This window comes from Lolium rigidum, chromosome 4 (assembly GCF_022539505.1).
Source record: "Lolium rigidum isolate FL_2022 chromosome 4, APGP_CSIRO_Lrig_0.1, whole genome shotgun sequence".
NCBI classification, from domain to species: domain Eukaryota; kingdom Viridiplantae; phylum Streptophyta; class Magnoliopsida; order Poales; family Poaceae; genus Lolium; species Lolium rigidum.
Genome location: NC_061511.1, coordinates 123,403,201 through 123,426,403, shown reverse-complemented (window position 1 = coordinate 123,426,403; position 23,203 = coordinate 123,403,201). Strand labels below are relative to the sequence as shown.

Genomic DNA, 23,203 nt, shown 5'->3' with positions numbered 1-23,203 from the left:
AAACTGAGGGCGGGAAACTCCCCGCCCTTTACAAGATGGACATAGTCCATGGACGATTAAAGTGCCGGTCCATGGCAGATGCTGAGGTTGTTAATGACACCTCTGCTGGCAGCTTGTGACGTCCACCCAGCCTTGCACTAAAGGGGCAAGGGCAGGGTCTTGGTCTGCTGGTCCTCGTCGAGCCCGCTTTAATCACCAAAGGGGCAATGGAATCTTGCCTCCTCGGGACAGAGCTTTGTGAGCTCAGCCCTGACGCGAGCGGCACATACCTTGCTTGTCTTGTAGCCTGGGAGCCCACTCCGCCTGTCCTTTCAACTGGCTTGGTGGAGAAGGAATCCTAAGCTCCCTGGTTAGTCTTGTCACCTTCAATGAGACCTTCAAACGTGGATAAGTCCGTGGCCCGGGATCCTCCGCGAGGGAGTTCCTCCTCGAACCTGCCCTCTGCTTCAGCTAGGTGTCTCACTGAGGGTTTTACACCTCGCGGAGCCTCACTCGAGAGTTGCCTCTCAGAGTGATTGCTTCCGAGGAGTCATCATGAGCCTAGCAACCTTAGGTCTGTGGCACCCTAGTTTTCAGGGATCCCATAGTAACCCCCTGGCACATGTCCTTTGCGCAATCGTTGATGGCCGCGAAAGGGCATGTGGCCCACTATTGCTGGCACAAGTCACTTCTCGTGGGCCCGTCGGACGGAGCGGTCGATTGCATCCGAACCGTACACACCAAACGGCGGGCAATCCTCCACCGTTAGTTTGAAAACCGCGACCTGACAAGACATGGCCTTGCAATTGCGCGCAGGGTTTTCGGGGCGCGTGGCGCTCTCCGGTCATCAATGTGCGGCGATCGAAGCGCCGGCGGACCCATCGGTCCAGGTTTTTAAGGAGGGAAGGAGGTTCACCGCCCACTTCACTTCCCATTCTTCATCTCCTCTAGCCTTATCCTCATGGCATCGGAGCTGTCGATGCTGACCGACGCGGCGATGGGCTCCATCGCGAGGAAGCCACAAAGCCCCAGAGTGGCAGCGCGCGGCGGAGGGCCGTTGTCTTCCACCGTCGCGGGAGCGACCTCTCCGAAGGCTGCCGGGCCGAGCGGCAGCGGAGGGCCTGTCAAGCGTCCTCGCGGCCGTCCCCCGGGCAGTCGCGATAAGAAACCACGGAAGAAGCATGACGAGCGGTCGCCAGCGCCGAGCCCGCCGCCGTGTCCATCGAGTGAGCCCCAGCGCCCACCTCGCTTGGCCGCCAGGAAGTTCGAGGAGGGCCGCGTTGGCATGTTCGTCGACTTCCTCGTGGTCCTCGATTCCCCCGACTGGGTCACCTAGTTGAGGCTCCCTGCCTCCCGACGACATGCCGGACGGCGTGGCCTTGTACCATACCGGCGAGAGCCAGTATTGGAACGTCAATGTCGAGCGCCATGACCCCGACACCCTCGTCTTCACCATCGGTCGGAGGCACTTCGTCATCGAGAACGCCATCCTGCGCGGGACCCGGCTGCGACTCCGGTACCGCGGCCACGGGAACTTCTGGGTGAGCGTCTGGGACCGCGACGATCGTCGTGTTGCCATCGTCCCCAGCTCCTGACCCGGACCAGGTGAAGACCCGTTCAAGGGGCCTTTTGGTGATCCTCCTCTGGGCGAGCTTACCTCCTGGAGGATCTGCTGCCTGTCACAGGGGAAAAAGGGTGTACTCCTCTGGTGACAGGAGCATAATTAGTAGTAACATATTGTAGACTTCACCCGTGGGGCACTGCCTGTGATGTAAATATGCTTTTGAATGTCGTCTTGAATGCAGTCTTTTTAGGATGCACTCCCAATCCTCGTGGAGGTTCCGCACGTTGCTGTGTTCTTCCACATATTATTTCAGAGACCGTCCTCCGGTCAAAGTAACACAGTGACTAGCCCAACCAGAACTAGACACTTGTTGCTTTCCAGGCGAGGCAGCTGATGTGACTCGCGAGGGTGTGCCTCGGAGCCCTCCGATAGTATGTTTAGAAGGGACAGGAGCGTTGATACGTTGCAAACGTATCTATAAGTTTTAATGCTCCATGCTTGTTTTACACCAATTTATATATGTTTTGCTTACACTTCGTTGCACTTTTATACATTTTCTGGCACTAACCTATTAACAAGATGCCACAACGGCAGTTCCCTGTTTTCTGTTGTTTTGTATTTCAGAAAAGTTGTACAGGAAATAGTCTCGGAATTGGACGAAATAAAAGCCGAAGTCAATATTTCACCGTACCGAAGACAGAGTCCAGAGGGGGAGCGAAGAGGAAGCACAAGTCAGCCAGACCATGCCTTGGCGCGGCCAGGCCTGGGCCCGCGCCAATGAGTGGTGTGGGCCACCCTGGCCTCCACCGACCTCGCCCTTCCGCCTATTTATTCACGATCTTGGGAAAAACCTAAACACCCGAGCCTCCATCCACGAAAAGTTCCGTCGCGGCCGCCATCGCAGACCCTAGCTCGGGAGGGTTCTGAAGCTCTTCCCGGCACCCTGCCGGAGAGGGAGATCATCGTTGGAGGCATCTACATCGCCATGCCCGCCTCCAAAGTGATGTGTGAGTAGTTCATCCCTGGACTATGGGTCCATAGCAGTGGCTAGATGGTTGTCTTCTCCAATTTGTGCCTCATGTTTAGATCTTGTGAGCTGCCTAACATGATCAAGATCCTCCTTATGTAATGCTACATGTTGTGTTTGCTGGGATCCGATGAATATTGAATACTATGTTGAGATCGATTATATATACTTTTCATATGTTATTTGTGATCTTGCATGCTCTCCGTTGCTAGTAGATACTCTGGCCAAGTAAATGTTTATGAATCCAAGAGGGAGTATTTATGCTCGATAGTAGGTTCATGCCTCTAGTTTTCTGGAAGAGTGACAATAACTTCTAAGATTGTAGATGTGTTGTTGCTACTAGGGAGAAAACAACAATGTTTTATCCAAGCGTAATTCTATTGTTTACTTTACACACATTCCTTCATGCGATAATCTGTTGCTTGCAACTTAATACTTGAAGGGGTTCGGACGATAACCGGAAGGTGGGTTATTAGTCATAGACGCAGTTGGATTACGGTCTATGTATTATGTTGTAATGCACAAACGAATCTCATAGTAATCATCTTGTCATGTATGGTCTTTATTCTGTCAATTGCCCAGCTGTAATTTGTTCACCCAACGTGTTATTTATCTTTATGGAGAGACACCTCTAGTGAACTGTGGACCCCGGTACTTTCCTTTACACTGATAAATTCATCTCCTGCAATCCTGTTCTGTTTACTTTCTGCAAGCACTATTCTATTTAATTACTGCAAACATCACTTTCCACTCGATACGTTTAATCCTTTGTGTTCAGCAAAACCGGTGAGATTGACAACCTCACTGTAAGTTGGGGCAAAGTATTTTGGTTGTGTTGTGTGCAGGTTCCACGATGTTGCTGACGCCGGTAGTGCGTCCTGCCAATAGTCAGCTAGCAACACCTTCAGAAGTCACGCATTTTTCCTACTGGTCGATTAAACCTTGGTTTCTTACTGAGGAAAAACTTGCTGTTGTGATCATCACACCTTCCTCTTGGGGTGCCCCAACGAGATTGCCAACTTCCACGGCAGCACCATCAAGATTTTCTGGCGCTGTTGACGGGGAGAAAGAGGATTTATGCAAGGGGAGTCTCTCATCTCCAATCTCTTTACTTTGTTATTGTTTTGCTTAGTTTATTCCATGCTCACCTCCCATGTTGATGTTTCTTGTTTTCACTAGTTAGGCTTAATGGAAAACAACAACCAAATTAGAGAGCTTTATAGTATTTGTCTTGAGCTAGGACATGAAGTGTTTGAAGGGAAAATTAAATAACCTATGGAACTTTATTTGCATGCTAATAGCAATGTTATTAGTATGAATTCTTTGAACACCATTATTGCTAATGCTATGGAAAAGTCTAAGCTTTGGGAAGATAGTTTTTATGAAAATGATCTTTTTAGTTCCCCAGCTTTAGAGGAGAAAATTTGCTATGATGATTACAATGATGAATATGATATTTGCAGTCCACCTACTATTGAGGAGAAAATTAATTATGATCACAATATGTCTCCTATATCTGATGATTATGGTGATGAAAATAATAATGATAGCTATTTTGTTGAATTTTCTCCCGCTACAATTAATAAGAATGACTATGCTTATGTGGAGAGTAATAATTATTTTATTCATGTGGCTCATGATAGGAATGTTTTATGTGATATTTATATTGTTGAGTTTGTTCATGATGCTACTGAAAATTATTATGAGAGAGGGAAATATAGTTGTTGGAATTTTCATGTTACTAAAACACCTCTCTTTATATTGAAAGTTCCCAAGTTTCTCTTGTTTTACCTACCCATGCTTGTTACTGTGTGCTTCTTTGATTTATTTTCTTACAAGATTCCTATGCATAGGAAGTGGGTTAGACTTAAATGTTTTTCATATTTTCTCCTTGATGCTCTCTTTTGCTTCAATTCATATTTCTTATGTGAGCATCTTCTCAAATTACTGAGCCTAGCTGAAAGGCGTTAAAGAAAAGCACTCTTGGGAGATAACCCATGTTTTATTTCTGTAATTTTTCTTTTTGTTGAGTCTTGGAAGTTATTACCCCTGTAATAACCTCTTCTTATCATTTTTATTTCGTTTTTATGCCAAGAATAGCCTCTAATAGAGAGAATGTATGATTTGGGGAAGTTGCTGTCCTGAAAATAGATTCTGTGTTGTCACCATAAAAATTCGTATTCACAGCCAGAGCAAAATTTTTAGCTGCCAATATTTATACATATATCTCAGGTTATTATCTAACTTTCATTAGTTGACCACTTTTCTAGTTCAGCAACAGAAGATTTTCGAAAAACCGATCTTTACCTGCTGTTCTGTTTTGACAGATTTTTCGGCAACTAATTGCATTTGCCTCTTAATCTCTTTCTTTTTGAGTTCTTTTTAGCAAAGAGCTTTTTGAAGAGGTTGCTACAGTAGCTAATGCTTTAATAGATGTTTGATATATGTTAGAACTGAACCCAAGTGGATTTATTATTTTGATTGTACTAATGCTGCTAATAAAGAATTGTGTGAAGTTTTGTATGAAGAAAATTTTCAAGTGTAGGGAGAGAAGAATGATGTAATGAGATGGATTGTGGACAAAAGCTCAAACTTGAGGATTCCCATGTGACCCCAAGAAATATCCAAGAGGTACAAGCGTCAAATCTTGGGCATCCCCTCTTTATCAACGAAGCATCAGATCATCTTTCTATGCGCTATATTTTTATTGTTGCATACGCTATGTGTTGTTCTTGGAGCGTGTTGGTGCTGCAATCGTTGTCTATGACATAACAAGTGAAGAATCATTGAACAAAGCACAGTACTGGGTGAAGGTATATCATCTTTCCCCCTGATCAGCTGCGCGAACAAATTAATGAACTCACTCTGAAGCATTTATACCGATATTTTTGAATTTCTGGTTGAATGTGCCTTTATGTTTTACTAGGAAAATTGCCCGTGCGATGCACCGGGAAAAAAATCATTGCAACGGTTGATGGTCGCCGGATAAATTAGGCTAATAACATGTGGTATATTAGGTTTAGATTCATATATAAGTTATTTCCTTGTATTTTAGTGCAACGAAAATTACGTAGCTTTGCTAAAATTTGCACGTTACAAATTGACATCAACTAAACCTAAAATTAAAAGAAAATTAAAGATCATATGAGATAGAGTCGGTACAGATATTTGCAAAGCACAAGCAACGTGAGCTAAGCCTTTGATCAACTTTTGTTTCACGAACACTCTAGTAGCAACATCTAGCTGGCCAGCGCCGGCTGTACAGCTACGTGTTTTGTCCTCCCTCTGCCGTCGACCTGGATCAATCCTCTTCCTTCCTGGACAGGAGGTCGACAGCATTACCACAGTCACTCTCTAACTAAATTGGTCCAACGCCCAAGGACATCATGTAGTGTAGGCCACGAACAGCTTCAACAAATTCAGATTATTCAGGGTGAGTGTATTCCTACAGATCAGTAGAGAAGATTGATTCACCAGGCATCGACCACTACCTTATCTAGTGTCCTGAACAAAGGAATTCTGTATAATTTTCATCCAGCCGGGCTTTGGTTTCTTCTAGACTGCGGAATCTGGATGCATAGTACACTATTTGTTTTAGAGCTCACATCTGCAAAGAGTGGCTGTTATCCTTTTATCACCAGTGCAACTTCTAAGATCAGGTCTGATGCTATCCAATTATCTTTGAAGGCAACACATTTATCCAACTTGTGAAGCCTTCAGCATTCATCTCATATTCTCATTCGGATGCCAAGAACAGAGCGACGCTTCACATCAACATTGCCACCGTGCGTGGTCTCAACTCTCAAGTAGAATGCTTCAGCCACTTACCATCATGAATATCCGAAATTGCACTCCAAAATAATCGAAATTCGTCCTAGCTGTAACGGGCTAAGCTGAATCTTGCTTGGCCTCGAGCTGCTGCGTCAGGACAAATCTGCAAGAGGGAGACTGCGTCGCGCGCGAGGCAGGGCGTCGTGGCGATCTCGCTGGGCAGAGGAATCGATGCGTGGAGATCCTTGGGACCAACACGACTTGGCCTTCTTCCGGCTGTGCAACTCCCTGGAGAATCAGAGGGGAAAAAAAGCTTCAAGAATCGGGCCTTTTCCCCAGCGGCCTCGTCAAGGCGCAGGTTCGCTTCGAACTTGGTGCCGGCCTCGAGCGTGTTCTTTGATTCCGCGACCCCGAGGGAACTCCTGGATGGCGGAGAGGCGTGCGGAGGCCTCAGCGGCGAGGGAGGAAATCGGGGCAGCGCCACGCTAGAGGAAGGGGTCGGGCGGCTAGCCACGACAGGGGAGGTAGGGAGCGGCACCCGTCGCTGGGAAGACGTAGGCAGGCCGCTGAGAAGAAGCCGACGTCTGGCTCCCGGGAGTGGAGAGTCCCGTGGAGGGAGATAGGCTAGAGGATTATCGGCCGTCGGCGAGGTCGGTGATCCGTCCACCTCACAGGCGTAAAGGATTAGCTCCACTTGGATCGAACCCAGTACCACAGATCCAGCTTCCTAGCATCCTCCCAGCTCCCAGCGCCCAGCGCCGCCAACCCGGCCGCAACGGCGTCGTCCCGGTATCCACCTGCCTCGGCCGCCACGGGACCATGCCCAGCGTGGTCGCAAGGATGATTGTATCCCCAAATTTCCGATCTGTTTTGTACTCCAGAATACTGTATGATTGTCCGGCGGCTCGGTTTCGATCTGTAATGGTTGTATCGACGGGATTTTCCGGCGGCTTGGTTTCGATCTGCAATGGTTGTATCAGCCGGATTTTCCGGCGGCTCGGTTTTGATCTGCAATGGCCGATCGATTTGATGCAAGGATAGCTCCTTATTTAAAGGCTCTAGGAAGGAAAGAAGAGGAGTCCTGCGTGGTTGAGACTCTACCTCTCCCGACGGGCGCCGCCGTGAGACCGGAGCGGGGGCGCAAGGTTGAAAAAAACGGAAACTGTATAAACTGAACGGGTACGTGGCAGGATCAGTATTATGCGATTTGGTGGAAGGGCAAAACGGTCCAAAAAAAAGCGTTGACGAAACTTTTTGGCAGAAACCTTAGCTCCTTTATTATTGTCTATGACATAACAAGTGAAGAATCATTGAACAAAGCACAGTACTGGGTGAAGGTATATCATCTTTCCCCCTGATCAGCTGCGCGAACAAATTAATGAACTCACTCTGAAGCATTTATACCGACATTTTTGAATTTCTGGTTGAATGTGCCTTTATGTTTTATTTCGGTGTACTAAATTTGTATTTTACCGTGGCATGCTTCTGAACTGTCAATCTATTAGGTTTCCATTGCACCTGAGTACTCATCCCTCTTCTTTTGGTCGCATTTAAGTTTTCAGTTTTAACTCTGAACTCTAAGGTTGTGTTTAGTATGCAAGCTCATCTAAACAATTACAAATGTATTGACCATTATCAGCATTTTGTTCCAAAGAATCAGAAGATATCTTTGAGCCCTATGACAAATGCAGCCTAAGTGATCACTGTTCAATTTTGCATGTGTTCTGCAGCTTTTGTTTATTCAAGGCCAACTGTTTGACCAATAGTTTTGCTCTTATCAGAGTAAAATGTGTGATGCTCCCACCCTACATTTTATTAAGGTTGTTGGTCTGTTTTGGTGCAAAGAAGGTGCAGCTTTTAAAGAATTCTTTTTTCTTCCTTCAGGAACTTCAGAAACATGGTAGCCAGGATATGATCATGGCTTTGGTTGGAAATAAGGCTGATCTACATGAAAAACGTACTGTGTCTTCTCAGGTGTGTATAATTTTTTGGAACAATGCGTCACCTTGTTAAATTGGGATATTGATGATGAATGTATTACAAGGAGATTTTTACCGCATTCTTTGCTTTCTGAAGGATGCACAGGAGTTAGGAGTATGCAGACAGGAACAATATGTTTTTTGTTGAGACATCAGCAAAAACGGCTGATAATATAAACCAACTATTTGAGGTATGCATCAGGATTCAGGATTAAGTAAGCTATTTTATTTTGCATATAGAGGTGGTGACAGACCTGGAGAAACATTAAAATTACCAAAGTTCTGCTCATCAGCTTTTGTCGAGTGATGCAGAAGTGCTATCAGACATAGTCGTTTCTTAATTATTACTTGATATGCTGAATGCTGTGTCTTCACGACCAATAATGCAAGAGTATTCGAGCATAAATTAAAAATGATGGAATTTCAATGATCGTAAGCAATATACGAGGACGGCATCGACTCTTCTTCACGCGGATCTGCAGCGTTGGGGTGGGGTTTGGCCGGTGAGAACCGGGCTCCGATTCGGTCGGAGCCGACGATGGTGGCATCCTCGGGCGTCATCACCTTGTTGAAGGCATCGTTGCTACACATCCGACCTCAACCTCTTTGTTCCGAGGGAAACCCCAGATCTGGATACGAATCAGATGATGGCGGCACCTCTAGTGTCGTTTTCCCTCTTGAGGGCATCGTTCTGGGACAAGTGATACCTGGAGGAAATCATCTGGCGGAGCGGTGTTCCGTCTACTGCGCCGGTGTTGGCGGGTCTCGGCGGCATGGTGCAGCGGAGCCTCGGGGGCGGACGCAGCGTGATGGGCGTGTGTAGGATGGTGGTGTCATCTGGCGTCGTGGTGGCGCTGGTGGCAGGCCTCGCAAGGTCATTGCATTGATCTCTCCTGAAGATGGGTATGCGGAAGACAGTGGCGGCGAGAACTTCTGGAGCGTGTATGATGGTACGTGCTGAGGGTCTGCCAGACCGGTTGTGCCACCTGCTCATCATTGGGCGACTTGTCGAGGCCTTCGGTTTTTTGATGACGCGCGTTGGTGTGATGTTAGGGTGTTGGCTCTGTTCATTGACCCCCCGCCCTCCCTCATCGGTGATGTAGGATTAGCGAGCTATCGTTAGTTTTGGTGGCTTCGGTTCGATCTTTGTAATTGTTTTTGTAAGGTGTTGTGAATAATCTAATAAAAAAAACGTGTGCATCCCTTGGATGCAGAAGCTGGGGTGATATTTCCCCCTTTCCGAAAAAAAATACGAGGACTGAGATAGTTTTGAAGTCACTCCGTTCTGCTTTCTCTTTGTTCCAAATGTCCAATCACTCCTTATGTAATCACCACACTGCCTTGAACCCTGCCCCTTAGGTGTTTCTTTTGTCTGATCTGCTACTGAAAAATTCTTGAATTCTAGATCTGCCTCCCGAGAAGTCCTTGTTCTATACATACAATCCACACTTGATTAATTTCCTACTTGCCTCTCCTGTTAGTTTTACCAAGCGTTCATCTTTGGTCATGGTATTTTGTTGCCACCTTGTTACACGTTGAATGACTAGGACTATTTCTTCCACACGCCTCATTTTCCTTTGCCTATTTTGGTAAAATCGTCTTAATACACTACATGTTATGGCAGGAAATCGCCAAGAGGTTGCCGAGGCCAACTCCGCCGTCCTGATTAACAGCTAACTGACCAGGTGCCACACCTCCTGGCCAATGTGTAACGTACAATAGCAACAAAATCCTGGATTGAACCTTGTGGCTGGTTTAACATGCCAGGTCAAGCCATTTGTATCTCTACGAGCTTTGTGTGTTGGAAATGTGGCTCATGTAAAGCTTGTCCATCGTGCTAATTGTGCCGAAAGAGTGGGGAGGTAATTCGTTCCCAGCATAGTCGAAGTTAAAATGAGCCGCGAATGCGCGCTACACATGGACATTCAGTGCCATTATATGGTTGAACCTGAAACAACTTCGTCAATGTTTTGCGTTGTTTCTAGTTTCAGTTTGACTCGGTTGTTGAGCCTGTCATGGACAGTAATGGAAGGGTTTAAGGTTCAGAAGTGTCAATGTTATGGATGATTAATTTGATTACAAAATCAACAATAATCGTGCTGACCATGGCATCTGGTTGTAGTTCTTGTGTTGTGTCAGCGTGATGGCTGAGTTGCATCATCCTCTTTTATGTGGTCAAATGGGAGGGATTTTTTTTCCAAGCTTGGGAGGTGGAGCCTGTTTTTTTTGTTGTTGTTGAAAGAAAGAGAGGGGCCTGTATCTTTCAAGTGATCACTTAGAAAGAGAACAAACAAACAAACAAACAAATACAGTGGTCGTTACTTCTACCTTGAAGGTCTACTTAGTTGACTTAATCAAACTTGTTTAAAAGAAAAAGAAAAACCTTGCTACCTTGGATAAAGCAAACCATTTTATCTGTTCCCACAATATACTGGTTAAGAAACCTAGCAATTCGACAACGAGTTCTGGCTACAAGGGAAATTTGGGAAGGGAGGTAGGAGAAGCAACTGAATGGGGAAGCACAGTCAACACACTTTGGTCCAAGGACAAAGACACAACGCGCTACATCCTACAAGACGCCTATTTAAGAGCATCTCCTCCAGTCAACCTCTCCAAAGTTTTTTTTTTTTTTTTTTTGGTCCGGTGCGATCCAATACGGTGTTCGATGTTTCGAGCCCATCCAAAAATCCGCATCGCGAGTGGCGGGCTAGCATCATCAGCCACATAGGTTGGCGTGCACCCGTCGCCTACCTTTGGCGAAGGCTCAATTTAATTTCCGTGCAGCGACGGCCCAGTTGCCCAGACGCACAACAAGATGTCTCGTCGTGCCTTGTCCTGCGTGCCGACGTTAATGCACGCCACTGTACCCTTGCCTGCCTTCGGCGTATAAAACAGGGTATTCGCTGATTGCCCCTCCCACACAACCCTAGCACCACACATCCACAACCCTAGCCGCCGCCACCCAACTTTGTCCACACGCGTTGCATAGCGGGTTCAACTGGCCGCGGTCGCGGCCGTGGCAGGGGCAGGGGCGGTTGTGCTGCACGCTCGCCGTCGTCTACAACAAGTACTTCGAGTTTGTCGTCTTCATCAACGACGATCCTTTCGGCAAGAAGAAGCTTCCGGACGCGTTCGTTAAATTTCTCGCCGACCGGGAGCCGGCCCCAGTGACCCTACGGGAAGGAGGCTGTGACTTCTGCCGGTGATCGGTGGAGGTCTTGTTCTACGGGAAATGCAAGATGTACCTCCACACCGGCTGGAAGATGTTCGCCTGCGACAACGACGTCCAGGTCGGCTGCTTGGTGAACTTCTTCTAGAAAGGCGACGGCGAGATGAGCGTCAAGCTGTTTGGTAAAGAGTCTTGTTGTATCCACTATCAAAGCGACTCAGGCGATGACAAAGAAGACTAGGGTCAACCTCTAGTCTAGGTTTTATGTCCTATCTTGGTGTTTTTCAAGGTTTATGTATGTTCTTCGTCGTTCATTTCAATGTTTTTTTAATGTAAAAGCGACAAAGCATCTTCAATAATAGAAATAGAAATAAAACATTAATTTTAAATAGATAATTGGTTGGAGGTTGGATTTGGGGAACCCGGCTGGAGAGGGACGCCCCAAGCGCAATACCAAGGTACGACATCCCAAACGACCAATCTGACCCTACGCGGTTTGGGGCTAGAGATGCTCTAAGGGCATGTGCAATGGTTTAGTTGATAAGATCGTCTTATCTTAATCCTGCCACGTAATATCGATATAACAATAAACATGATGTATAATTGGTTATTTTTTAGTCTTATCTTTAGTAACGAGACATCTAAATATGTGGTGGGAGAGATTGTGCTAAGAGATTGCACGTAAAACTTGTCATCACAGCCAGTTTGTCATGCTCCCATTGGTCATCAGTTAGTCCACTCTGGCCCACTGATGCGTGCAGGCCTTCTTCCAAACCTTCAGAGGGCCCCTTGCTTCTTGGACGGTGTAGCCCAGTCGTCTTACTTGATTCCTGAACATCGAGAGAAGGATTTATGTTAGACAGACAGAACAACATTGGCTCCACCTAAAATTGCTACGAGATGCAGCTGAAGCTTGTATCAGTCGTTTCCCTCGTGTTGCTCCACTTCCTCAGCGTCGGCCATGGAGTCGGAGGTGACAGCCAGTTCATCTACAACGGCTTCCACGGTGCTCAGCTTGACCTCGACGGGATGGCCGTGATCGAGTCGGACGGCAAGCTCGCGCTGACGAACGTCACCTCCCAGCTGAAAGGCAGCGCGTTCCACCCGGCGCCACTCCGCTTCACCGACGCGGCAACGAACGGCACCGCCGCACGCTCCTTCTCGGCAACCTTCGTGTTCGCAATTGTCACCGACTATATCACGGTGGGCGGGAATGGGCTTGCCTTTTTCGTCGCGCCCAACAAGAACCTGTCCGCAGCGTCGCCGAGCCAGTTCCTCGGCCTCTTCAACAAGCAGAACAACGGCAACGGGACCAACCACGTCTTCGCCGTCGAGCTCGACACCATCCTCAACCCGGAGTTCGGGGACATCAACAGCAACCACGTCGGCGTCGACGTCAACGGGCTGGCTTCCGTCGCTGCCGAGCCCGCCGGCTACTACTCCGATGACGACGCCGGCGATTTCAAGAATCTGACCCTCATCAGCGGCGACGCTATGCAACTGTGGGTGGACTACGACGGCCGATCAACGGTGGTCAGCGTGACGCTGGCGCCCCTCGGGATGTCCAGGCCGATAAAGCCCCTTATCTCCGTCGTCATCGATCTCTCGCCGGTGCTGAGCGACACGGCGTATGCTGGCCTCTCGTCGTCGACGGGGCCGTTTCAAACGCGCCATTACGTGCTCGGCTGGAGCTTCGCGCTGGACGGGGCAGCGCCGCCGCTCGACTACGCAAACCTCCCCATGCCGCCCCGCGTCGGTGACGACAAGGGCCGGTCAAAGGGGCGCGACGTCATCCTTCCGGTGGTCGCTCCGATCCTCGCGCTCGCGGTGGCCGCCGGTGTATTTCTGCTCGTGTGGCGGCGATTTCGGTACGCCGAGGTCAGGGAGGACTGGGAGTTGGAGTTCGGGCCTCACCGGTACGCGTACAAGGATCTGTTCCGTGCCACCGGCGGCTTCGACAGCAAGCATCTGCTTGGCGTCGGCGGGTTCGGGAGGGTGTACAAGGGCGTGCTCCCCAAGTCCAAGACGGAGATCGCTGTGAAGGTCGTCGTGTCCCACGACAACGCGAAGCAGGGGATGAAGCAGTTCGTCGCCGAGGTCGTCAGCATCGGCCGCGTCAGGCACCGCAACATCGTGCATCTGCTCGGCTACTGTCGGCGCAAAGGGGAGCTCCTCCTGGTGTACGAGTACATGCCTAACGGCAGCCTGGACAACTGGTTGTACGACCAGCACGCGCCGCCCCTGAGCTGGCCGCAGAGACTCCGCGCCATTAGAGGCGTCGCGTCCGGCTTGCTCTACCTCCACGAGGATTGGGAGCAGGTGGTGGTGCACCGAGACATCAAGGCGAGCAATGTGCTCCTCGACGGCGAGATGAACGCGCGGCTGGGCGACTTCGGGCTGTCCAAGATGTACGACCGGGGCTCCGACCCACAGACTACCCACGTGGTGGGCACCATGGGGTACCTCGCGCCGGAGCTCGCATGCACGCGGCGGGTCACGCCAGCCACCGACGTATTCGCGTTCGGATCGTTCGTGCTGGAGGTGGCCTGCGGCCGACGGCCCATCGAGCACGTCGCCGCCGACGACAACCGGCTCATCCTGGCGGACTGGGTACTCGAACGCTGGCACGCCGGGGACGTCGGGGCCACGGCGGACCCGCGGCTCTGCGGCGTCTACGACGCCGAGGAGGCAGCGGCGGTGCTTAGGCTGGGATTGGTGTGCTCCCACCCGGCGCCCGCCGCGAGGCCGTCGATGCGGCAGGTGGTGCAGTACCTCGACGGCGACGAACCGATACCCGAGCCGGCGCCGACGTACCGCAGCTTCACTATGCTGGCCATGATGCAGAACGCCGACGGCTTCGACTCGTACGCTGCGTCTTACCTATTGTCATCACCGACGAGCGTCGGCGTCTCCTCCGTCGTCTCCGGCAGGTGATTGATGAAGGCCACACACTTATCAATGGCAACCACCACCAATGACTTTTCAAGATCATGGGATTACGGATTCGCAAAAAAAAGGAAAAAAAGATCATGCGATTACTTTTTTTTATGTTTGGGCTTGAGCCGAATACTCTAAAAATAGATACTTTTATCAAAATACGGATGTATTTTAATTAGAGATACATCTACATCTTGGAGAACTCGGGAGGGTATGCAGAGACGTGTTTCGTCGGAAATGCTATTTGGCTCCCGGGTCTATTTGCTCCCGGTTCCTGGACCAACGAGTTTGCGCCAGTTGGAACCCCATGCGTGTATACTGACATGTATTGGTCTCTGTATCTGGATTATTAAACAGTCTCGCATGGCCCACTAGCCACCACTAGCCGTTTTCCTACCGCCGGTACAGATAGTGTGCAGATAACTTGTACCAACACCCGATCTTGGACTTCTGCAACTGAAGTACTCCAATCCACTACACCTAGTCCTTATTTTTATGTTCGGACTTCACCCAAAGGATTTTAGTTAATTACAGCAAAACAATCAAGGTATCATATCTGATTATCCGGGAAACCTGAACCACATGGTGCCGGAGTCTAACCTAGACAACAGAAACACATAAACTGATTGTCTAGGTTACCCACGAACATGCTCGTCAGCTAGCTTCACAGCCCGGCGTCTTCACAGCCCGGCATCGGAGAAGATGGGGTAGTAGAACGCGGCGACACCAGCATCGCGGCCGCGTTGAAGCTGCTCCTTTACAGTAATCCCTCTCGGCTTCTCCGCGGTAGCAGCGGACACAACACCAGCAGCCTGTTTGATGTTGCCAGCATCGATCGACTGCCGCCAGCACCCAGCCCCCGCTCCGATCTAGATCCGGCCAGGTTTGCGTAACTCCTTCCGCTTGCCCCGCTTAGCGAATCGAAAGGTGTACCAAGGCAAGGATCCAAACATCTCTGCATACCCATGTATCTACTTCTCAAGGGCACTCGTGCCCTATCAAGCGGTGCTTGACCCACCCTTACCCTGCATCAGTTCATAGCAAGTACCGAGCTTTAATCCTGGCTACTTATTCCTCAAAGGGAGGGACTGCAATAATTCTTTCAGCATTTTAACTATTGAAGCGGTCTCTAATATATTATACTGTTTTCAATCAGCTAGCCAGCAATGGAAATTCATGCCCACATTTTGTGTGTGAATTGGCCATAATTCTTGCTGATATATTTTCTGCAACAAGTTTACCAAATAACCGAATATTTCCGTCTGTATTCATGAATGCATCATTCGGCAGATCACAACCTATCTGACAGTCCAGCAATTCAGCAAACTATGAATGAACTACAAAGGACAATCCTTTTTTTGGCCACTAACTTGACAGGCCTGCATCATTTATACAAACAATTTTTTTATCTAAAAAAGCACGATCATGGGTTTCACTAACTCACTAGGTCTGCAACTACTTTCTGCTTCCCCTGTTCTCCCATGTGTCGGTAATATCAGGCCTATCAAATTCAGATCACAGTACAACTCTATATTAGGGATGCTATTACTCAATCTTTACTAGATTAGAGTCTATCAGTTACTTTCGTAGATGTCGCAATACAAATTTGTACCACAGCAATTGGGCAACACGTTTACCTCTTGGTCCAGTCCGTAGATGCTTCGTTCTGAACTCTGAACTTTTGATTCACAGTACACTTTGCTGAATCAAGTTGCTCGTCACCATCTCCGTTGCCGGCAGCAGCTACTACTTGTAGGATGCCCGCCACAGATGGATCCAGCTCCACTGACCCGACATGATTGCACGCACTGTCTTCCACCGCTACATCACCATTTGCGGCGGCACCAGCTCCGCCCTCATACATTGCCGCACTGCAATGCCAGACAGAAATCCCCCCACTAATAACAGCCATAGACAAAATTGACAACCACAGTTTCAAATCGGGGAAAGTCGCATCTGCTTACCTGCTTGCGGGTTCCAAAGGGAACTCCATCGGCCGTCGCCGGTGAAGCTACAGCTTACCGTCACCGGTGTAGTTGCCAATAACTCGCACCTGGCCGCCTAAACTGATCCCGCGCCGCCTTCCATGCGCAGCCGCTTGCGAGTCAGCTGAATCAAGAACGTGGAGAACAATCAACATGCTTCTAGAGTACAATGACCTCGGCCTGCCTTTCATCCAGCGGCGGCACTTATCCGCAAAACAAACAGCGGCGGCACCGTTCAGATCCCTAATTCAAGCGCTAGCGTTCTGTACCATGGTCCAGCTAACCCCACACCGACTTGTTCTGCGGGTCCAGGTCATCATTACCACTCGGCCGTCAGTCTAGGGCTGCCTCGCCGTTGCCCGCTCATTAATGCGTTGTGGGCCATGGGTAGGACGTATGCTGGTCCAGCAAAGTATCCCTGATTTTTCGCTGCATGTATGCCAGAGTATTGGCCTTGGTACATCAATCTCCAAGCTCTATTCAACATTCCAGATATCAGGACCAGATGCACTCGGGAGCCAAATCTCCACTCCCCGTGTTTCGTAGCCTTTAGAGGGTTAGGCCAAGCGATAGGAAGCATAAAACGATTTGATTGGTTACTTGCATGCCTCATTCAGACTGGCTCGCGGCCAGGCCAGAGAACAACGATCAAATCGACTGTTTTTCCTCAGCCAGCATCGGTGTGCAAAAAACCAGAGAAGCGGCATAGGAGGTCGTGCATGTAGGGAGATGGTGGGAACTCAGGGGCGGCAGCAAAAAATGGGGCGAGAGAAATTCGCTCACCGCCCACTGAATCCTCACCCTATTTAGTTGTGTCATTCTCCTTCGAAAATCCAAATCCACATATCCCCCATTCGACCTATTACAGATTGAGATCCACGATGATGTTGGGCGAGTCAGTTGTGTCGAGCATGGCGACGACGTACCTACCGGTTACCCCATCGGCCATGTCGACGGAGGTCCTACCGTCTACACCATCGAGAGCGGCGTCGCTTGTCCTGCTTGCTTCTCCGTGGTCCCCGACTCTTCTATGTCCTTGTTCGTCCTGAACCGCATCTGCGAGCTAGTGAATAAAGGGGCCAGGTCTGGGTTGAGCAGAACTTCAGGGAAGTGTACCTGTAACGCATTTGCAATGATGTTCTTAACTTCACATGGAAATGTATCTCTAAGAATGTGGAAGAGTAGGTGGTTTTTCCTGAAAAAATTTAAATATGTGGAAGGAGTCACTTGGTGTGAACATACCACAACCTTTCGGATGAGCAATGAGAAGTTGAAGGAAGTGCTTGCTACTATTGTCTTACTCCTTCCTTATGAGCATGAACATGTTCTTCTATGTGCTTGACTGACACTTACCTTTTCCATCTTAGAAACACCTGAGAGAGCACGACCTGCTCACCATTCCCGTGGCGAACTATGCTCAGATGAATATCATCTTCACGCATGCTCATGTTCCTCTAAAGAATATGTACAATTCCCGCTTGACCATCATGGCTATTAACCACTTAGCTGATAACAAGACCGACTCTACGAGTTACGTGCGATCAAACCACATGAGATGAGGGGCTAGCCGAAGAACTGGCTTCGCAAGCATTACATTTGGTGCTTCTACTATCCTACTCGAGTACTTTGGTGGGATCCTTGAACTTTATTACAACTTCTCTTTTGAAGAACAACTTGTTATATTTTTGGAGGTGGTGATATTGTGGGACTACCAGCAACTGAGGTGCCACATCCCTTAGGTTGCTGAGAACAAAGGACCAACAATCACTCCGGGAGGAAGTCCTGGAGTGAGGCTCCGCGAGGACCGAGCCCTTGCGGAACACTAGGCACACCTCCAAGACAAGCTCTCTGAGGCTTCGAGTCGAAGAGGCCTCGGATGCCGACCACTCGGGCCCCGCCCGAGAGGAGAACCCAAAGCTGTCTTTCCGGACCACAAGACAAACCGGGCGGGCATCGCACACGTCATGGCTGAGCTCAAAAGCTCCATCACGAGGAGGCGAGATGCTATTGCCTCTTTGTTGCTAAAAGCAGGCTCAACGAGGACCAAGGCGCCAAGGCCCTGTCCTTACCATTTTGGTGCAAGGCCGCTGGACGGCACAAATGGCCACCAGAGGCGTCATCGACGACCTCAGCACCTGTCATGGACCGGCACTTTAATCGACCATGGACTATGTCCATCCTGTAAAAGGCGGGGGTGTTTCCCGCCCTCAGTTTGGAGATGTGGAAAGCCTTCCCTTTGAAGATATTTTGGGGGAAGAGGACCAGCTCCTCTATATAAGAACTAGCCGTTCTAGCGTAGAGGGGCACGATCCAAAGCGATCACAAACCCTAGATACTTGTACGGTCATCTTCTCCATTGTGACCTGCAATACATCCACCAAAGCAGGACGTAGGGGTTTTACCTCTCCGAGGACCCTGAACCTGGGTAACTGATGTGTCCATCTGCAATGCTAGCGTTGGTAAGACGACGACGTGCTCTTGAGTCCCCTGCGTTCGAACCTCTCGGGTTCGGTGATACCGGTGTTCCTACCCGGACACGAATCTCCGGCATTTGTCGCGCCAGGTAGGGGACTCAGGCTATCGTCGTTCTTCTCCGTTAGCTTTTTTTGAAAGGAATATGGTAGGGGAAGCCCCTACATTGATTTTGATTTTATTTAAATAATAAGAACCCAAATTCGCGTCCCTAGGGACTTGAACCTGGGTGGCTGGGTTGTACATCCACTTCCCTAACCAAGTGAGGTAGGCTCACTTCTTTTCTCCGTCAGCTTCGTCGACATGGTCGGGCAAGTGGAGACTCGCGACGAGTGTGCGCGTTGCCGTGCGGCCAGCCACGCTCGCTCCGAGCCTGCTCGTCGTCATGCGCCTACTGCCTCTGAGCTTGCTAGGCGTGACGCCCCGGGGGCTCCCGAGCCGCCCGAGCGTCGTGCTCCTGAGGTGCCAGAGCCGGAGCCATGGATCGACGACGAGGAAGGTTCTTCCTTCCGCCCGTCGGGGGAGCCACAACCTCCCTCAACACGAGGTCTCACCTCCTTCGTCATTTCCGAGCCCAACGCCCCCGAGCAACTTACGGAGGATGCTCGCATCCTCCTAGCTTAGGAGTTGTGTAACCACCCACCGTTGGAGGCCGGGCGGGGCGGTTGGGCTACACACATCACCGAGCTGGTGAGCAGGCGCGGAGGGCGCCATGCTCGAAATGTTCCCCTGCCGCCGCTCGCTCAGCAACCGCCGCGGGAACCCTCGCGTGCGGCGTCGTCCCCGCGGGTCGCCGAGCCCAACTGCTAGAGGACGCCCGAGGAGGCTCGTGATGGGTTCGAGCGACAACCCGAACTACCAAACGAGCGCTAGGCGAGGGTCCTCCAGGAGATTGCGGCGGCGGGTCAAGGCAACCGCACTGCTGGGACGCCCGTCTGCATGGGGGCCTGCATCGCCTACACCAAGGAGCTCCGTCGCGTCTCGTGGCCGCCCAATTTTTGGCCAGACGTCGCAGCTCGCTATGACGGCCACGGGGACCCTACGGAGTTCCTGCAGCTGTGCATAGTGAGCAGAGAGACAGCTGGAGGTGACCAGAAGGTTCTGGCCAATTGGTTCCCTATGGCGTTGAAGGACATTGCCCGCTCCTGGCTCATGAACCTCCCAGAGGAGTCTGTATCCTCCTGGGAGGATCTCTGCCAGCAGTTTGTGGCCAACTTCAAGCCTACTGCGGATCGCCACTCCACTCTTAATGACATGCGCGATATTCGCCAGGAAAAAGGCGAAATGTTGTATCAATTCATGCAGCGTTTCAGCCAAGTGAGGAACAAGATACCCATGATTTCTCAAGCCAACATCATCTCCGCCTTCACTGAAGGTGTCACGGACCTGCGAATGAGGGAGAAGCTCGCCATGCATGACGAGCTTCTTTATTTTTGTTTTCATTTTGTTTTGTTTTGTTTGATGTAGCATATGGTTGGATCCCAGCATATTTGTTTTGGAGAGATACACACTCCGTTTTAATTGCATAGAACGCTCTAGTTTTCGCTCTTATTATTCTGTGAGTGTTCTACTTTTCTAGTATTGCGTTTAGCTCTTGTTCTTTCACTCGAATTATGTTCAGAGCTCGTTAGTATTCTTTATTTATGTATGATTAGCTCTCTGGTCCATACTGATTTTCATCTCTGAGAGTTATTTCAAATAAGTTGATTGGTGTTGGAGATGAGTAAAATGTTTCATGCCTATAGTGATGCAAAAGGAAGCTTGTCTAGACTGTGATATAGACTTTGGCATGTCATGTTGGATATTATATATTCTTGTCATATGCTTAGTATTTGCTATTGTAGCATGACTTGTCTCAAATAGCTGAGAGTGCATAATGTGCTATTGAAAGAATCATGTATTGTTTGCATCATACAAAGCATAATATTGTGGTATTCTCCTTTGATGCTTTATTGGGTTGACTTGGCACATGCTTATACCATGTTATGACTATAACCATTCAACTAAAGCCTCTGTGATAATTTAGTTTTGACTTGTAATATCACTTTATGCTTTGATTAATAATGTTTTGTCATCATGCATGATTATGGCCATTATTGCTCTCTTAGTTGGTCGCTCCCAGTCTTTTGCTAGCATTCGCCTGTACTGAGTATGAACTCTACTCGTGCATCCAACCACCAATAACCAAAGTTTACCAATTGTGTCCACCATATTTACCTATTAGCATTATTGCTATTCCAAGTATATTCATCATGTTTCTATTTATCTTCCAAATTAAATTTTGGCATGAGAATTTTTTTTAGTAAATCTCTCACGAACTTGATGGCACATTTACTTTCTTGCACTTAATAAACTTGAGCCATTGTGACTATCTTATGAAGTTTATATGTTTGCAAATTGCGAGTTGGGAGTTAGCACAACCATGCTTTCATGGGGAACGCTTTCAACACTGCACTTATTCCTATTTAGTTGATTTCATGTTCTTTTGTTCATGGATGCCTAGTGGTGTGAAATAAAATGGAAACTTGTAAGTCCATGGATTTTGTATATATGTTAGAGAAACGTCTGGGCCGCCAATTTAAGCCATGCATCATTCATGGTGGAAATTTACAGCGAACCATAGTGAGCATTCTATGAAGCATCTTAAAAAGATTGCTGAGATGCTCATTGTCTGTTTGTCTTGTCGTTTTGGCATGGGATTGCTCCTATGCAGGAGTAGTTTTATATCATGGGGCAGGAGGTACCCCGTGGGCGTTCTCGATGATACATATATACTTACAATGACAAGAACTTATTTGGGACCTAAGTTGAGTAGCATGAGGTTTAGGTACTCGTATTCAAGGGGCACGAGATTTTCAACTTGTGATTTGTCAAGCATATAACTCTATTTGCCCTCACATTAACTTTAACCATTCAATATGCTTATGATAGGGGAAATGAGAGCTCAAAGCTAATGAGTACCATAATTTTTGGAAGGTTTATAAAATTTGTGAATCTTGCTTACTCTACAAAGAGTCATTCTTAAGAGAGCATAGTTGTAATTCTTAGTATAATGTGCATAGTCCCAAAATTATTATTGATTGATTCATGATTATGCTATTGCTTGTTCTCAAATTACTTGTATCTAGTCACCCTTTGAACTTTAAAGGTGTCCTAGCATTTATGTTTTGCTACTTCATAAAGGACATGTTGAGTACCACTTTGCTATGTTTTCTCTATGCTCATAAACAAACAGTTGCTTTCAATGCACAGTTATTCATGATCCTTTGTTTGAGTTACTTCTCATGTTATAACATAGTTTTTAAGTTCTATTGTTAGAATTATGTCTATCATGCCTATGTTTAGAGTACTTTGATCCCAACTTAAAATGCTTTACAATAACCTGATCAAGATTGTGTTGGATTCATGTCACCTCAAAAATTATTTTGTTATCACTTACCTACTAGAGGACGAGCAGGAGTTAAGCTTGGGGATGCTGATACGTTGCAAGCGTATCTATAATTTTTGATGCTCCATGCTTGTTTTACACCAATTTATATATTTTTTCTTACACTTCATTGCACTTTTATACATTTTCCGGCACTAACCTATTAACAAGATGCCACAGTGCCAGTTCCCTATTTTTTGCTGTTTTGTATTTCAGAAAAGTTGTACAAGAAATATTCTCGGAATTGGACGAAACAAAAGCCGAAGTCAATATTTTACCATAGCGAAGACAGAGTTCAGAGGGGGAACGAAGAGGAGGCACAGGGCGGCCAGACAATGCCTTGGCGCAGCCAGGCCTGGGCCCACGCCAAGGGGTGCTGTGGGCCACCCTGGCCTCCACCGGCCTCGCCCTTCCGCCTATTTATTCATGATCTCGGAAAAACCTGAACACCCGAGCCTCCATCCACAAAAAGTTCTGTCGCGGCCGCCATCGCAGACCCTAGCTCGGGAGGGTTCTGAAGCTCTTCCAGGTACCATCATCGCCGGAGGCACCTACATCACCATGCCCGCCTCCGAAGTGATGTGTGAGTAGTTTATCCCTTGACTATGGGTCCATAGCAGTAGCTACATGGTTGCCTTCTCCAATTTGTGCCTCATGTTTAGATCTTGTGAGCTTCCTAACATGATCAAGGTCATCCTTATGTAATGCTACATGTTGTGTTTGATGGGATCCGATTAATATTGAATACTATGTTGAGATCGATTATATATACTTGTCATATGTTATTTGTGATCTTGCATGCTCTCCGTTGCTAGTAGATACTCTGGCCAAGTAAATGCTTGTGACTCCAAGAGGGAGTATTTATGCTCGATACTAGGTTCATGCCTCTAGTT

At 48.4% G+C, this 23,203-nt stretch overlaps 2 protein-coding genes across 3 annotated transcripts; one reads left to right on the top strand and one right to left on the bottom strand.

Annotated features, from left to right (window-relative positions):
• Positions 1-12,151: 12,151 nt before the first annotated feature.
• Positions 12,152-16,588, bottom strand: LOC124708522. Of its 2 annotated transcripts, none has more exons than XM_047240207.1 (3): positions 16,391-16,588; positions 16,064-16,297; positions 12,152-12,319 (listed from the first exon to the last, which is right to left on the bottom strand). In XM_047240207.1, exons 1-3 carry the CDS (start codon positions 16,417-16,419, stop codon positions 12,220-12,222), a joined length of 363 nt encoding a protein of 120 aa, XP_047096163.1. In that variant the 5' UTR covers positions 16,420-16,588; the 3' UTR covers positions 12,152-12,219. The 2 variants fall into 2 exon arrangements, with proteins under 2 accessions (XP_047096163.1, XP_047096162.1); XM_047240206.1 differs by lacking the exon at positions 12,152-12,319 and adding an exon at positions 14,789-15,451.
• Positions 12,305-14,604, top strand: LOC124708521 (L-type lectin-domain containing receptor kinase SIT2-like). The gene has a single exon (XM_047240205.1). It carries the CDS (start codon positions 12,390-12,392, stop codon positions 14,421-14,423), a length of 2,034 nt encoding a protein of 677 aa, XP_047096161.1. The 5' UTR covers positions 12,305-12,389; the 3' UTR covers positions 14,424-14,604.
• Positions 16,589-23,203: the final 6,615 nt, after the last annotated feature.